Raw genomic sequence first — 15790 nt, 5'->3', positions numbered from 1 at the left:
GTGTATGGACTGACTGACACATACAGTATGGAGCTACATGTACTGACACAGCATAATGCCTCCCAGGCAAATGGGTGAATTTCCTCATAGGATATATCAACAGTGTTTCTCTCACCCATTCCAATTTACTATCAAAGCTACTTGGGGACTGCTCACACATTTCAATTAAGAGCCCTGTAGTGTTTCAGATTTGCCCTGACTTAAGTTTTCATGTTATCAGCAAAGACACTGTGACTAATGTCAGAAAAAGAACATACTGTATGTAATGTATTGGCCTCAACTGTTTAAATCACTTGCTTAATGTCTGACCTTAATTGTTGTATTGCTTAACGGTTTCTGTTACTGCAAGCCAGACTGGCTGTCTCCAAGCTGATAATTAGGTTTGGGCAGGAAACTGTTACTTTAAACCTATTGGTTGCCACCTAGAGGCTAACAATATAAATAGCTGTTCAGCAGCCATTAGGGCTGCTTCTATTCAGAGTTACCGTATTTTCCGGCGTATAAGACAACTTTTTAACCAATGAAAATCTTCTCAAAAGTCAGGGGTCGTCTTATATGCCGGGTGCTGAAACTTTAGGGACAGGGCTAGCTGGAAAACCTGGAGCGGATCTCCCATTTAGTCTGCGCAGGGAAAGCGGAACCAATTGGAGTAGAAGCTGCAGTCTGTGATTTTTTACAGGCTGGGGTCTGGGCGTCTTTCCTTCTAAAGTTGAAGAGCAGCTGTAGTCTATCCCAACTTGAAAGGCAGGTGGGGAATGGCGCAGCCAGAGCAGCTGCTTAGCTCTAAGGACACATTTGACTCAGGAACTGGGCGGGCTGGCTGGAAAACCAGGACCGGATCTCCCATTTGGTCTTTTTTTTTAATCCCATTTATATCCCGCCCTTCTCCAAAGACTCAGGGCGGCTTACAATTTAAAGCACAAATCAATGTGCTTAGCAATAGCCTTCATTCTATGTATATGCGTGCTTATTAGAGCTTTCACACACACCCCAAGCGGCATTATTACAAAGTCAGCTTATTGCTCCCAACAATCTGGGTCCTCATTTTACCTACCTCGGAAGGATGGAAGGCTGAGTCAACCTTGAGCCTGGTGGGATGCAAACCTGCACTAATTGCAGGCAGCTGGTGTTACTTAAGGCTCTGCGCAGGGAAAGCTTTAGAGTGAATTAGGAAAAGTGAAAAAGTGAATTAGGAAAATAGGAAACGGTTGCTGGAATTGGGTATGTGTAGTTTAACGAAGAGAAGGGTGAGGGGTGACATGATAGCAGTGATCCAATATCTCAGGGGCTGCCACAAAGAAGAGGGAGCCAAGCTATTCTCCAAAGCACCTGAAAGCAGGACAAGAAGCAATGGATGGAAACTAGTCAAGGAGAGAAGCAACCTAGAACTAAGGAGAAACTTCCTGACAGTTAGAACAATTAACCAGTGGAACAACCTGCCTCCAGAAGTGGTGAATGCTCCAACACTGGAAGTTTTTAAGAAGAGACTGGCCAGCCATTTGTCTGAAATGGTATAGGGTTTCCTGCCTTAGCAGGGGGTTGGACTAGATGACCTCCAAGGTCCCTTCCAAATTATTATTATTATTATTATTATTATTATTATTATTATTATTATTATTATTATTATTATTATTATTTTTAATCCACTTGCACTGTTTTATGTTAACATGTTTGATGACAAGCAGCCTTATGTTTATAAGTGACAGTTTTCCTACTAAGTACCTGCATGTCATAAGCATTTGAATTAAAATTACCATATTAAAATCAAATCTGATATTTTTTAATTTTTATTTGGTGTGCGTTGGAAGAGGGGTAGTCTTATATGGCGAGTATAGCCCAAACCCTATAATTTAACAGGAAATGTAGGGGGTCGTCTTATACGCCCAGTCGTCTTATACGCCGGAAAATACGGTAATAAACTTGCTTGCTGTTTCAACACTCCTGTTTCATTCAATGACTAACGAACCAAAGATATAACACTGTACCTGTTCAGTGCTGGGCTTCAGGGAAACCAAAGTCTTGCTTTAGGCATGGGAGCCAACTGGGTGACCTTCGACCAGCCTTTCCTTTTCAGCCCTAAGAAGAAGAAGGCCGTGGCATAGCCTTTCTAAATACTGCTGCCAAAAATCTGCATGGGTTTGTTCTACTAGGAGTGAAACTAACTTTAATGAGTCATGCACAAAAAGTGTATATTTCAGTGACATCTGATTTCCAACTCGGTAGGCTCCGATGTCATAAAATGTATGGTTGGGATTTCAATTCTAAAATGACAATGCAAGTAAACTCTCAGTATACAAACAGAAGACAATTTCATCTCAGGATAATTCTTGGGGATCTCTGTTAGGAATAAAATGTACAAATAAGCCTTTCCTTTCTTTTTTAGAGGCTGAAAAAAATCATGATTTTTTTAAAAGAATGATCACAAACATATTTTTCAAATGCTAGCATATTTCACTACTAGTGAAATTTTACCAAGAAAAGTCCAGGAACCAGTCCATGTACAATAGTTGGTAAAACTCAAGAGAGGAGGAGGAGGAGCGACTGAATTGAATACATTACAGTGAAACACCAGAGCACCATTTCCAAACATATTTGTATTTCTTTATATTTTAACTGAGTGTAAATCATTTGCTAAGTTTTTCTCAAGTAACATTTCAGTACAATTATTGTTCTTAAAGAACTGCCTATAGATTGTGCAGGAATATATGTTTTTATGTGTTTGCATGTATTTGTGTGTTTTCTTGTGGGGGAAATAGGAGGACGAAGGAATATTATGTATGTTAGAGTCTTGAATTATTTATCAAAATAATTTATTTATTTATTTATTTATTTTATTTAATGGGACTTATATAAAGGTGGAATATAAATAAATAAAGGAATGAAGGAATAAAAGAAATAAAGAAATAAACTGTAACTTGGTTTCTTGCCTTTTATTTTTGTTCCTTTAGATTTTATTTTGCTTTAATGACTTTTTACTCACTATTGCACATACTATCACAGGAGAACTCCTATGCCAAACAAAAGTCTATTCTGAGCAGATTCACCTAGCACAAAAAGCTAGCATTTTCACTATATTTTATCATTTCCTTCACATAGTATTCCTATTAAAATCCACCTCATCTTGACTATAACCACCTTCTTTCTTTCTTTCTTTCTTTCTTTCTTTCTTCCTTTCTTCCTTCCTTCCTTTCTTTCTTTTTCTTGTCCCTTTCATGTCGCCCCTTGCATCACTTTCATCTGCACAGAGTGGCTAGATTGATGTAAGAGGTAAGACAAGGGAGGGGAAGGGTGGTTATGCAGATGCAGATTACATGATAAAATACAACTGCCTTACCAATTAACAATTATAATGTGTTAGAAACCCATTTTGTTAAGCTCTTCTGAGCTTAACAGTTGTAATGCACTACACTGTATGCACTGAATAAAGTGAGCTGCAGTTCACAAAAGCTTATACAGGTAATCCTTGCCTTACAACCGTTCATTTAGTGACCGAAGTTATAATGGCACTGAAAAAAATGACTTGTGACCATTTTTCACATTTCACAACCACTGCAGGGTCCACATGGTCAGGTGATCAAAATTCAGATGCTTGGCAACTACTTATATTTATGACGGTTGCAGTGTCATGTGACTTTCTGATAAGCAAAGCCAATAGGGAAGCCAGATTCATTTAACAACTGTGTTGCTAACTTAACCACTTCAGTGATTCACTTAGCAACTATGGCAAGAAAGGTCATAAAATGGGGCAAAGCCCACTTAACAAGTTTCTTACTTAGCAACAGAAAATTGGGGCTTAACTGTGGTTGTAAGTCGAGGACTACCTATACTTTTAAATTAAAAGCACTGCTAGACTTTTTCTGATTTTTTTCCTCTGAAAGAATTTCTAAGAAGAATATTTTAGATAAAAGGCTGAGCATCTTTTCAAGTTTTGAAGATTCCGTCCGAATGCAAATAGCAATTTAGAGTTTCAGAGTCCATGTTGAACAGACACTTTCTACCTTCCCCAGAAATATAATCTCTGTAACAACTGCCTTCTTTTCTAAAATTTTGCACCTGTATTATCATATGTAGACTGACCCACTGTTTTTCCTGCAGCAGAGAGATGTAGCACCAGTGAGAATATTTTTCTACCTAGATCAACTTCAAACTTTCTTTCCACAAGTATCCTGTCCTGCTGTCTTAGTCAATTCTTGCCTCTGTCTATTCACACAAAATAAGCCAGTTACAAGTGTTAAAAACATGCCCTTGTTTTCAAGCTCTTCCCTCCCCAATGTTCTAGCTAACTTGTTAATTGGTATCACTTGGATACATATTTTTCAAGCCACAAAAATACGGTCCAAATCAAGCAAACTTGACATTTTCCACGTTTTGGAATCTCTAGACCAAGACTTATTTTCTTCCTATAACTAAGGGAGAAAGAATAATTTCTAAAAATTGTGGAGGAAGGCAAACATCTTTTTTGCTGGACTAAAGTGACAACTGATCTGTCTGCTCTGTGCACTTGATTGACTTTACAAGAAATTACCTGAGCTTAATAGGCTAATTACATTGCTTCCAAGTGCCTACCATGGGAATTAGTCGAGCACCTTGTAATTTAATACACACTATACAGAGAACATGGAAAACACCATGCATACAGATAAATACCCATTCACTGAGAAAAAAGGGAGTCTGCTGTTTTCTCTTTCACCAATGTACTTTTACTTGCCAGCTAAGTAAAAGCCTGTATCATGAATCCAGGTTATTTAGCCATTTTATCCCATGTTCCCCTCATCAATTCTTCCGATATTTTAAAACCATGGATTGACTTACAACAGTCCCCACAGAGCAGAGTAAACACTGACATGCCCATCTCTTGAGGATTTCAAGGAGAGAAGTTGTATTGTACAGATAAGAGGCTGTTTTATCAATTTAATGCCAGCTCATTTGGGAATAAGGTTAATTACATGACTAGTAAAATCTTCCAGACGCCAAAACTATTTCATCATGTTACATTCATCTCATTTATATAACCTGTTTTCCACCCTGTGCTAAAGTTTTCAAAAGGCTTGTGATTCTCTCCCAGGCTTGCCAAAAACTTTTGGATTTCATCATTTTGATCAGGCACCCAAGAGTTAATTGAAACCAACAGGCTTAAACTCTGAATTAATTGGCATCTTGAAAGTATGACACATATTGCTTGCCAATCCAAATAGCCATCTCATTCTCTAAATGTTCTTAAAATGCCAAATGATTGGGGCTAGGGGGCTTAAATGACAGATATGGTTTACTATACTGTAACATACATGCATTGGGAACTGAATCATTAACCTGAGTTTTTCTATTTATTACTTTTAACAATCAGCATCCAAGTATTCTACAGGTAGAATTGGGGCAAATAAACTGTTCTAGAGTGAGAATTCTGGGAGGATGCTCACTAGCCTTCTTGTGATAGTTTTAATCCCACTGCTTAAATTTATAACTAGGGGGAAAAAGAAAATTGTGACTTATCACATAGTTGCAACTTGTCCAAAAAAATACACAATGCACTCTAGCAGTTCTCAGTTCTTCTGCATCTATTTCCCACCGATTATTCTGGCATCAAACCTGGAATCCACCATAAAAAGAACAAAAAGTCTATTTTTTCCAATGTTTGCTGGCATTTTGTCATCTTGTTTATCACATAAAGTAAGTTTTAAGAACTTAAATAAAGTTTCAACAAGCTTCCCCAGGGCTCTTTTGAGTCTCCCTAATGGTATAGGCAGGGACGCGGTGGCTCAGTGCGTTAGGACACTGAGGATCAGAAGGTCGGCAGTTTGGCGGGTCAAATCCCAAATGCTGCGTAACAGAGTGAGCGCCTGTTACTCGTCCCAGCTTCTGCCAACCTAGCAGTTTGAAAGCACGTAAAAATGCAAGAATAAAAATAAGGACCACTACGGTAGGAAGGTAACAGTGTTCCATGCGCCTTTGGTGTCCAGTCATGCCGGCCACATGACCACGGAGATGTCCTTGGACAAGCGCTGGCTCTTCAGCTTTGAAACGGAGATGAGCACCGGCCCCTAGAGTCGGAAACGACTACCACACATGTGCGGGGAAACCTTTACCTTTACCTAATGGTATAGGCACTGCCAGTTAAGAATTATTTTACTAGCAGATAGAAAATATTATGGAAATTATAATGGAATTCAGTAAACTTTAACATATACTATATCCAAGTTTTGAAATTTATGCAGGACATGTGTTTCCTGCACAAAACTATCAAAGAATCACATAACTGTAGAATTAACAGAATAACAGATCTTGGAGGTCTTCTAGTCCAACCCCCTGCTCAGGCAGGAAACCCTATACCATTTCAGACAAATGATTGTCCAATCTCTTCTTAAAAACTTGGAGGCAGGTTGTTTCACTAATTAATTGTTCTAACTGTCAGGAAATTTCTCCTTAGTGCTAGGTTGCTTCCTTCCTTGATTAGTTTCCATCCATTGCTTCTTGTCCTGCCTTCAGGTGCTTTGGAGAATAGCTTGACTCCCTCTTCTTTGTGGCAGCCCCTGAGAACACTGCCATCGTGTCACCCCTCGTGCTTCTCTTCATTAAACTAGACATACCTAATTCCAGCAACCATTCTTTGTATGTTTTAACTTAAAGTCCCCTAATAATCTTTGTTGGAATTGGAAATGGAAATAGCAACAAGGATAATCTAGTTCAAACTTCTGCAATGTCCAGGAAGACCAATTAAACCAGGTTTCTACACAATCTTAGCTACTAAAAAGGGGAGTAAAAACTCTCCTGGGATGAGAACCCATAGTTTCCATTGGTAGACTGTTCCACTCGTACAAACTTTATGGTCAGGAATCTTATCCTTGAGTTTAAATGGAATCTAGATACATGGGTTTATGTGGCCCTGGAAAATAGATCTTAATCATTCCCCTTGTAGTTAGCCTTTATGCATCTGAATGTAGTAATCATCTACAGATATAAGGGGGAAATTCTGCCTTCAAATGACATTTAGCACAATGGAAATTATCATTTGCAATGGAGCAGGTGTCCTCCAATAACAGATTTACTGCAATAACAAGTGCATGATCAAAAGGCCATAAAGTTAAACAACAGGTTGCCTGAATACACACTAAGCTGCAAGGAAGCACTTGTACATGCACACATAGCCCACAGGGAAAACATATCTCCTGAGACAAGGTGGGGGGGAAGGCCACTGGAGGGAGGGAGGAAAAGAGGAAATAAAAAGAAATTACTTACATCCTTCTTGGAAGTCACCCTGAACAATTGAGACTTTAGACATTTAAACTTTACCTTTGGCAAAATTGCTGTAAATGTTTAATTTCTCAACCACCTCTTCCATGAAAAAATAAAATAGAACATCACAATAGCAACAAATGTGGAGGAAAAAAGCCCCAGTCATTTGCTGTCACCAATCACGGGAGACATGTACAACTTTAAGAGGCAGTCTAATTTGGTGGTCTAATTTGCAAAGCTATTAGCAGATAACCAAAGAATAAGTAAAGTATATCCAGCACTTGCAGCTGATCCATCTGAAAAGAAAATATTGTTATACAAATATTTAAAATTATTTTATATTATTTTCAAAGGTAGTTTTAAATATTGGTTTAACAATATTTCAGGTGGGTCAACTATAAGTGTGGCTATACTTACACCTAAACAAGCACACCTAAATAATATAGGTGGCAACATACAAACTGTGCATTAGGTTTATAAAATTTGAAATGTTTCCTTCCTCAAGGCATTCAATAACATCTTGATGTTAATGTAACTAGATTCTAACCAAATCAAAAGTCTATTTTATGAATTTTAGTATTTTAGAGCATTTTAGTAACATCCTATCTTCATAAAGAATACATTTCAGAAATCATATTTAACGCTGTTAAATGTTGAAAGGTTTAATTTACTTTCATCGATGTTAATAGTTTCTACTTCCTACTGTAGAACTACCACTGAACTTGGCTATTATCTGTATTCTATAAAGCAATAAAACAACTAATTAACCACTTCCTCACAAAAAAACAGGAAAAAAAGGAAAAAAACTACCTAAAAGAAAAAAAAAACAACCAACAAAAGTAGAAGCATTTTATCAGGTCTGGCAAAGATCACATCCAGAGCATACTGAAAGCTGCCTCACCACATCAAGAAGCATGACTGTTGTTTTCACCGCTGTGGTAAAAACATTAGCAAACATGTGTGATGTGACAAGGCTGCAGTGCTGCTAAAGGATACCAAGACTGGTGTGTCACCTTCAAAGCATGGTGGGTCTACAGAGCACTCACATCAACACAACGGCAGCACTCACTGGGACTGCCTTCTCTGTTCTTCCTAGCGCAGCTCTGAGAGAAAATATTCCCTTGGAAATGTTTTGCAGTGCCAAAAAACATTTAAAAAGACTGATCCCACAATAAATGGGGGAAAGAAGGTGGCTGCTCTTGTGTTACACACCCATTTCGAGCCCTGATTGTCCAGCAGTCTGATCTTTGTGCTATCTTTACCCCAAACTACCTTCCGGGCTTATATTTTCAACCCTGTTCCCTCTTTTCCTAGTAATCTTTGGTGCACCTTAGAAACTGAATCTAGAATGAAATAACATTCAATCACATTGTGTTACATTTGGACTATTTCACAACATCCCCCTAATCAACTGAGTTTCTTTCATTATTCAGCCCAAAGAACAAGTCAGAAGAATTTTAAATTTGACCAGCACATTATAATATTTCAGTGGATTCTGAAAAGCAAAACCCTGCAGTCATTGTAAGGAAATGAAGAGTTTAGTGGTACTGGGAATAAAGTGTTCATGTGTGCATGTGAGAAAGAGAAAAAGCCTGGATTACACAGTAATAACAAGCACGTACTGAACAGAGAATTCAGTACCTTTCCTAATTAAACAACTATTTCACTCCAATTTATAGCAAAACAGTTGTGCAATCAGTCACATGCATTTGACAGAATTTCATTTCGTTAGAATCCAGTCTTATTTTAGCCTATAGAGTCTTTCTTTGCAAAGCAGTATTTTATTCTTAAATTGATCTAACAGTTGCTACAGTGTTAAAATGACATAAACCATCATGCAATGTATTTGCAGGCAACTTTCATGTTTAAGAAATACAGTACTTTGCTTATGATAGTCAGCCAGAATATGGGTATCAAATTCTGATTCCCATCAGTCAGGAAAAATCTAAAAATCTTAAACACGGCATTAAATGAAGTATTTATACCTTCGTTATACAGCTAGGCTTGTGAAAGAATTCAGTTTTAGGAATCAGTAAGAAAGGTTGTCAAACGTTACTTTTGTCAGTTACCAACACAATGAAATAATGATCTCAAAGCATCTGATTATTTAGCTCTATACTCAAATGGTCCACTAACTCCTTATGAAAAAAGACAACATATGTCTGGCACCAAATTCTTTGAATGTAACACACCTCTTGCTAATAACAGTGAAGTAAACAGTAAAGTAACAGTAAAATAAACAGTGCAGTATAAAACAGGCAAGCAAGAAACTGAATTATTTATTTATCAAGCTTGTTTATATTTTAAATGAAACCATCAGTCTTTTGGCCAGTTTCCAAAGTCAAACCTTGTGCTAAAGAACTGGAATCTTTCTGTCTCGCCAAGTGTAATTTATCCTCATTTATTATTTGTTCGCTGTGTGAACAGGTGCACAGCAGAAAAAGTTAATCTTATACCTTCATTACCAGCCTACTTGGCTTTGAAGCACCTCTGACTCTGAAGGTGCAACACAAGCAACTGGATTTGTCCAGGTAGGACAGTTAAATACAGCAGAATGGAACTCATCTCTGTTGTTTTTAAAATGTGTACCTACAGACAAAGCTCCTGAGAAACATACAAACTGCAGCAAGACAATTCTAACTCTGCCCGGAAGTCTGACAGACATTTCAGTATGGAAACTACAAAGACATCAGTTCAAGTGCTTTTTAGGTTACATTTCAAAAATGTAACCTAATTTAAACCTGTCTGTTCAACCTGATCACTTGCTAACTTCTTTGAGTAAATATGATTGTCAACCTTGCAACTGACTTGGCCAAAGCCATTTTCTTCATTTCCTGTGGCCACAAGATGGGTGTGTGTGTGTGTGGAATGGGACTTTTTCTATTAGACTAAACATTTTTCTGTCCCATAGGAACCAAGGTCATTTCTGTTTCCTCAGCTGGGGAGGATACTTCTAATATTAGAAATCCCACCTGGGTGTGTTATTGGAGATCATAGTTGATTGCATAGCCAGTTGGGGTGGGACTGTAACTTTGTATTACTGTTATTTTTGGGAGAGGATTTTAGTCTTGGTTTCACTTTTGACTATGCCAATATTTTGTATCCAGTAAACATGTTCGCAGAGGAAATCTCAAGTCTCCAAGTTCTGTTTTACTTGGCCTCATCTATTGGAACCATGACAATGATATTTTGAAAGATAATGCATGAAACATTTCATCTTTTTTTAAATAATACCTACAATCTTTTTTATTTTTGTTGTGCAAGTCCTGCCCATAAAGAAAACTTCTATCTAAAAATAAATAATTCACGTAAGCCCTCCAAAAATTCTAACAATTGCATCTGTTTAGAAAGTTTCTCAAAATGTGGTCTTCAGGCATTGAGGATTATATCTTCATTCTTCCATCCTTTGTGGGAGGATAGAAATGGTGATTGAACACATCTGGAGGACAGCAACGTGGAGAATGTTGTACATATGCAAAGCACGGAGATTTAACTTGGATTTAGTATCACTCTATGCATTCTACTTCTAGAGTATACCAAACATCATGACAATATTGATCAGCAATTTATTATTCTATTCAAAGGCATATATTTACGTACTATATGTAAGAAACAAACTGAGTGATAAAGGGTAAAGCAAAGAGAACAATGATGATGAAGTCATCCAAATAGACAATTTTTCCGAATTGAGTTTTGGAAGCTTTTTAAAATATTGTATTTTTGTGTGTGTGTGTGTGTGTGTGTGTGTGTGTGTGTGTGAGAGAGAGAGAGAGAGAGAGAGAGAGAGAGAGAGAGAGAGAGAGAGAGAGAGAGAGAGAGAGAGAGAGAGAGAGAGAGAGTGTATTGCTTTAAACATGAATGGTCCTCTTTTGACATTTATTCATTTCCTTTAGAAACATACAAGTGCTTGATTGCTTTAAATCAAGTGATATACATAGCTATAGAGGAAAGGAGGAAATGTGTAAAATGAGCATAATATTCATACATTCTCAACCACATATTCTCCAATTTTTACATAAATATACCGTATACAAATATATACACACATGCATATACACACACATACCAGCCAAGTTAGCAGATAAACACATACATGATACATATCTTAGAATATGTATTAGTTAGTCTGTCAAAAGCCTTTTCTAAAAAGTATACTTTTTTCTAAAAAGTATATTGCCTAATAAGGACATAACTATTCATTTTCTTTACCAAATACTTGAACAGTACGAAGTATTATTTTGGAATTCATCTATTTTTATGGATCATATTAAAACAGACAGTTTGGTTTAGTAGTTAAGGTGCTGGACTAGGCATGGGGAAACCTGAATTCTAGTCCTGTCTTGGGCATTGAAGCCATCTGGGAGATTTTGTGCCAGTCTCTCTCTCTTGATCATAGGAAGACCCTGGCAAACCACTTCGGAACATGTTCCCAAGAAAACTGCATAGACAGTCTGTTTTTTATACGATGGTAAATAATCTATTCACGAATTAGAAATACTTTATATGATTATCTACCATCAGTTGCAGGACAGGTAGTTTATATAAGACTTGTGTATGTATTGCAGAATGAGATAGTCAGTTATAAAAGAAGGTATAAAAGAAAATATTTGTATTAATATGTTCAGTTTGTAAAATACTGGATATTTATTTTAAAATATATTGTTGGTTCAAATCTGTTTGTTTCAGAGAATACAGTCACAAATGTTACCTAGAAGAGAGATATATAGGCTTGCATCTTACTAGTGAAATTCAATCTATCTCACTTTCAGTGGCCCAGCAAGCTATTGTTTGATACTCATTGAAAACTTTAATGTAACTCTCCAGCCCATAACTCACCTATGGATGATGTTCCTGCTTTGGAGATAATCCAGTGCCAGGGCAAGCTCACAGATGAATAGTTTCACAGTCTCTTCTTCAAAACGGACATTTTGCTGTAGGTGGTAACGTAAATCTCCTCCAAGAAGCAGATCCACCACCATAAACATGTCTTCTTCATCCTGGAATGAGTACCTGGAAAAGGATACACAATATGTAAGAGAAATACTTAAAGGGGCATATTGGCTAGAATGTTGGATTGCCAGGATTCTGCTTCAGGACAACACTTTGTGGATGAAAGCATAGCATAATAAACCATTAAAAAGGAACAGTTTCAAAGCAAAAAACAACAACAACCAGTCAGAAATCTGTAATCTAAAATAGTGTTACCTCACACTGTATTGTTATGACTCATCTGGCTCTTAATCTTTGCTGAAACAATACTTTTATAAAAAAGATGCCCTGATTAATTATATGGCATTTCTTGTTTTGAAGGCTACCATGATGAATTGTTGTTGGAATTGTTGTTGCCTTATTTGATAACTCTCCAAGTTGTGCGATAACATGAAAAATATAGTGCAAACATATGAGTATATATTACTGTTTTGCATATTTCCAAGATAAGCCTCACTAGACAGAAAAATTGTAGAACTGAAGTCTTGCTATAAATTCAGTCCTGCTGCTAATTTCTCATACTACCTTTCATACGTTTTCCCAAAGTTTCCTCTCAAGATCTACTTTACATCTTTTTTTTAAAAAAACCAGCAAATTACATGTAGTCAAAATAAAAAAAATCAATACATTTCAGTCTTGGAACAATCACTGTTTTTGAACACAGAGAGGAAAGTTAGCTGCTGCCAAGCCAAGAGATTCCCTAAGGAGCCACATAATTAAATACAAGGTAACCACATCATCTCTAAGTCAATGGATGAAGCGAGATTTATGAGAATGAGAAGCAAAGCAAAAGACTATACTAGATTTGGCATGCTATCTGAAAATTCTGAGTATGCTCATCCAACACATCTTGTTAGCACAAAATGGTGAAGAACTGCTCTAAAAATCACCTCTTCAGAATCAGAAAGATCACATAAGCTAGCCTAGTGTATTGGTCTTATATTGCTCCCTCAGGACAGGTCAGTAATCCAAAATTCCTCAAAATTTTCAACCCCCCCCCGAAATGATAAAAGAGTTTATGTACCTCCTCCCATGAATAAAACTGATCAGTTGATTGAAGTTAGGGTTGGACTAGAAATAGATATGATAAATAGTTTTAATAATTATAGTATAATTATGTTTCTCAAATTTTGCAGGACCACAGTCACCTGGTGCATATTTATGGAGGCAAAATGACAATCCTGTCAAAACATAATCTTCTTTTCTAGGCAAGCCTATAGCCAGATTATGTAGACAAAGCAAGCAGCATTCCTAAAGCTGGGAATGAATCTTAAAATTGCTTTTAATTTGTAACTTGAATAGAATAGAGCTGGAAGCGACCTTGGAGGTCTTCTAGTCCAGCCCCCTGCTCAAGCAGGAGAACCTATACTATCTCAGACAGGTGATTGTTTAGACTCTTCTTAAAAACCTGAAGTGATGGAGTGCCCACCATTTCTGGAGGCAAGCTGTTCCACTGGTTGATTGTCCTCACTGTCAGGAAGTTTCTCCTTAATACCAGGTTGCTTCTCTCTTTGATCAGTTTCCAACCATTGTTTCTCACCCTTCCCTCTGGTGCTCTGGTGCCTTTACAAACCTATATCGTGTTTTAACAAAACTCATAACCTCCCCTCTTACAGATCCCCACAGAGTCATAATCCACAATTTGAGAAACCATAATGTAACTCAACAATAAAAAAAACATTTACCAGATTCCGTGCTGGCCATTTCCAGTCCTGGAACTTTTTTTAAAGCCTAAAATCCTGTAAAACATGGACCAATTTTAACCTAGACTGAAATAAGTTAATCACTCTGATATGTTTTATGTTACTGTTATATATATTGTCAGTTTTCTACAAAGACACACTTGCTAGTAGAACATTTGTATATGATGTTGATAATTGTTGAAGGAAAAGTCTTCATCAATGTTGTAGATTCCAGCCACTGCTGCCCATGGACTACATGACAAGATCAGTTCTGGGGGATCAAGTTAATTCATTCTCATTGCAAATCACAGCAGATTTATTTTTATTTTTTTGCATCCTTAGAAGTAGATCAACCATTGGCTGGACTAAAAGAAAAGCCGCTTCCAATAGCAAAACAGTAATCATGCATAGTTGAAGTATATATTTACATTTAAAAATAATATTTGCAACTTAATGAACTTCTAGATTCATAAATACTTGCGCATCATGGCAAAAGAAACACCAAAGTATTTCCTTACTATATGGGCAGTGAGCATAGGACTGCAGTGTGTGAACCTTTTCAAACCATAGTTCAGTGTATTTGTTTTGCAAATAAATATGGTTCTACTGTAGAAAACAGACTGTAAAAGTAAAAACAAAGAAAAGTATTTGCTTGTTTAAACTATTTGCTTACAACAAGAGAGTTGTTACAAATACTGTCTCAAAAAGTATCAGGGATTTTTTTTTTGTTCTGCTGTGTCAGGATTAAACAACTGGATTAACTATTTGGGGGGTAATGCTACAATGTTTGAGTACAAATAGTGCAGCATTATTACAACCCTTGGAATTGGTATCACAGTAAATTGATAGTGTGTTTTTAATATCCTGTTCAACAGAGAAGGATACAAGAAATCAATCTAGTACTCAGTTGAGTTGTTACATGGTCATAATGTTCTCTACGGGGATCTCCATCAACCTAGATGTTTTAGGTTGCTTGTCTTTTAAAACAGGAAAGAGAGAAAGAGAAAACAGTTCCTTAAAGTGCAGCCTGCTAACTCCAAAATAATTCTTTCCATTACATGCAGGACTGAAAGACTGCTGAGCAACAAATGTTCTAAGGTCAGAAAATCAGATACTTTACTAGTGCATAATCACAGTAGATGGTTTCTCCCTAGGTTGTCTCCTTGTATTCATCAATATCACACAGATAAAAGCAACTTCCTGAATCTCTATTTATTTGTTTGTTTGTTTAATAAATGTATCTGCCACCCATCTCACTCTTTGGCATATTTATGTGTCTTTAATTCTGGAAAATAGAGAGATTCTTACAGCTCTTTTGAACTTTATGACCAGTTTATGTAGATAGCCAACAGTTGTGCAAGTTGTCAGCATACTACCGGTATTACCTAAGAGAGAAAAATATCTGTTTTCTTGTAAATATAATCCATGTGATCTTTTAAGTAGCCTTGGAAGATTTAACGACAGCAGCAGCAACAACAACATGGATACAACTGTCAGGAAAACAAGAGAACCAAAGGAGAGAGAGTTGCAAAAAAATAAACTATAAAAAAACAACAATAAATAGGGCTACTGCTGATCACTACTGACAAAAGAGAATATTTGTAGCTCAGGGATGACCTGAGGGGGGTCTTTGGTGCTCTCTGAGCTTGGTTGTTTTGTTGCAGACATTTCATTACCCAAACTAGGTAACATCATCAGTGCTGATGTTGATGACATTATCTGCACTGATGATGTTACTTAGTTTGGGTAATGAAATGTCCTCAAGAAAACAACAAGCTCAGCTGATCACTATGTATGGAGAGTTGTAAATAACAAATCAAGTCTCCTTTTGGTCCAGCTTCTTTTCCGGAATTCATGTGGCTCTCAACAATAATAGAAAAGTACATTGC

General features: G+C 36.9%; 1 protein-coding gene across 1 annotated transcript in view; it reads right to left on the bottom strand.

Annotated features, from left to right (window-relative positions):
* The window catches only part of STK32A (serine/threonine kinase 32A), a gene marked incomplete at its 5' end in the record, with an annotated part of 69219 nt that overhangs the window by 20587 nt on the left and 32842 nt on the right, over positions 1 to 15790 (bottom strand). The window contains one exon of the mRNA XM_083355384.1: positions 12067 to 12240. Coding sequence (XP_083211510.1) covers positions 12067 to 12240 — 174 coding nt within the window. The remainder of the gene's footprint in view (positions 1 to 12066; positions 12241 to 15790) is intronic.

This window comes from Vipera ursinii (genome assembly GCF_947247035.1).
Source record: "Vipera ursinii genome assembly, chromosome: 2".
Lineage (NCBI taxonomy): Eukaryota > Metazoa > Chordata > Lepidosauria > Squamata > Viperidae > Vipera > Vipera ursinii.
The sequence above is the reverse complement of the archived record's forward strand: the minus strand, read 5'-3'. Positions and strand labels throughout refer to the sequence as shown.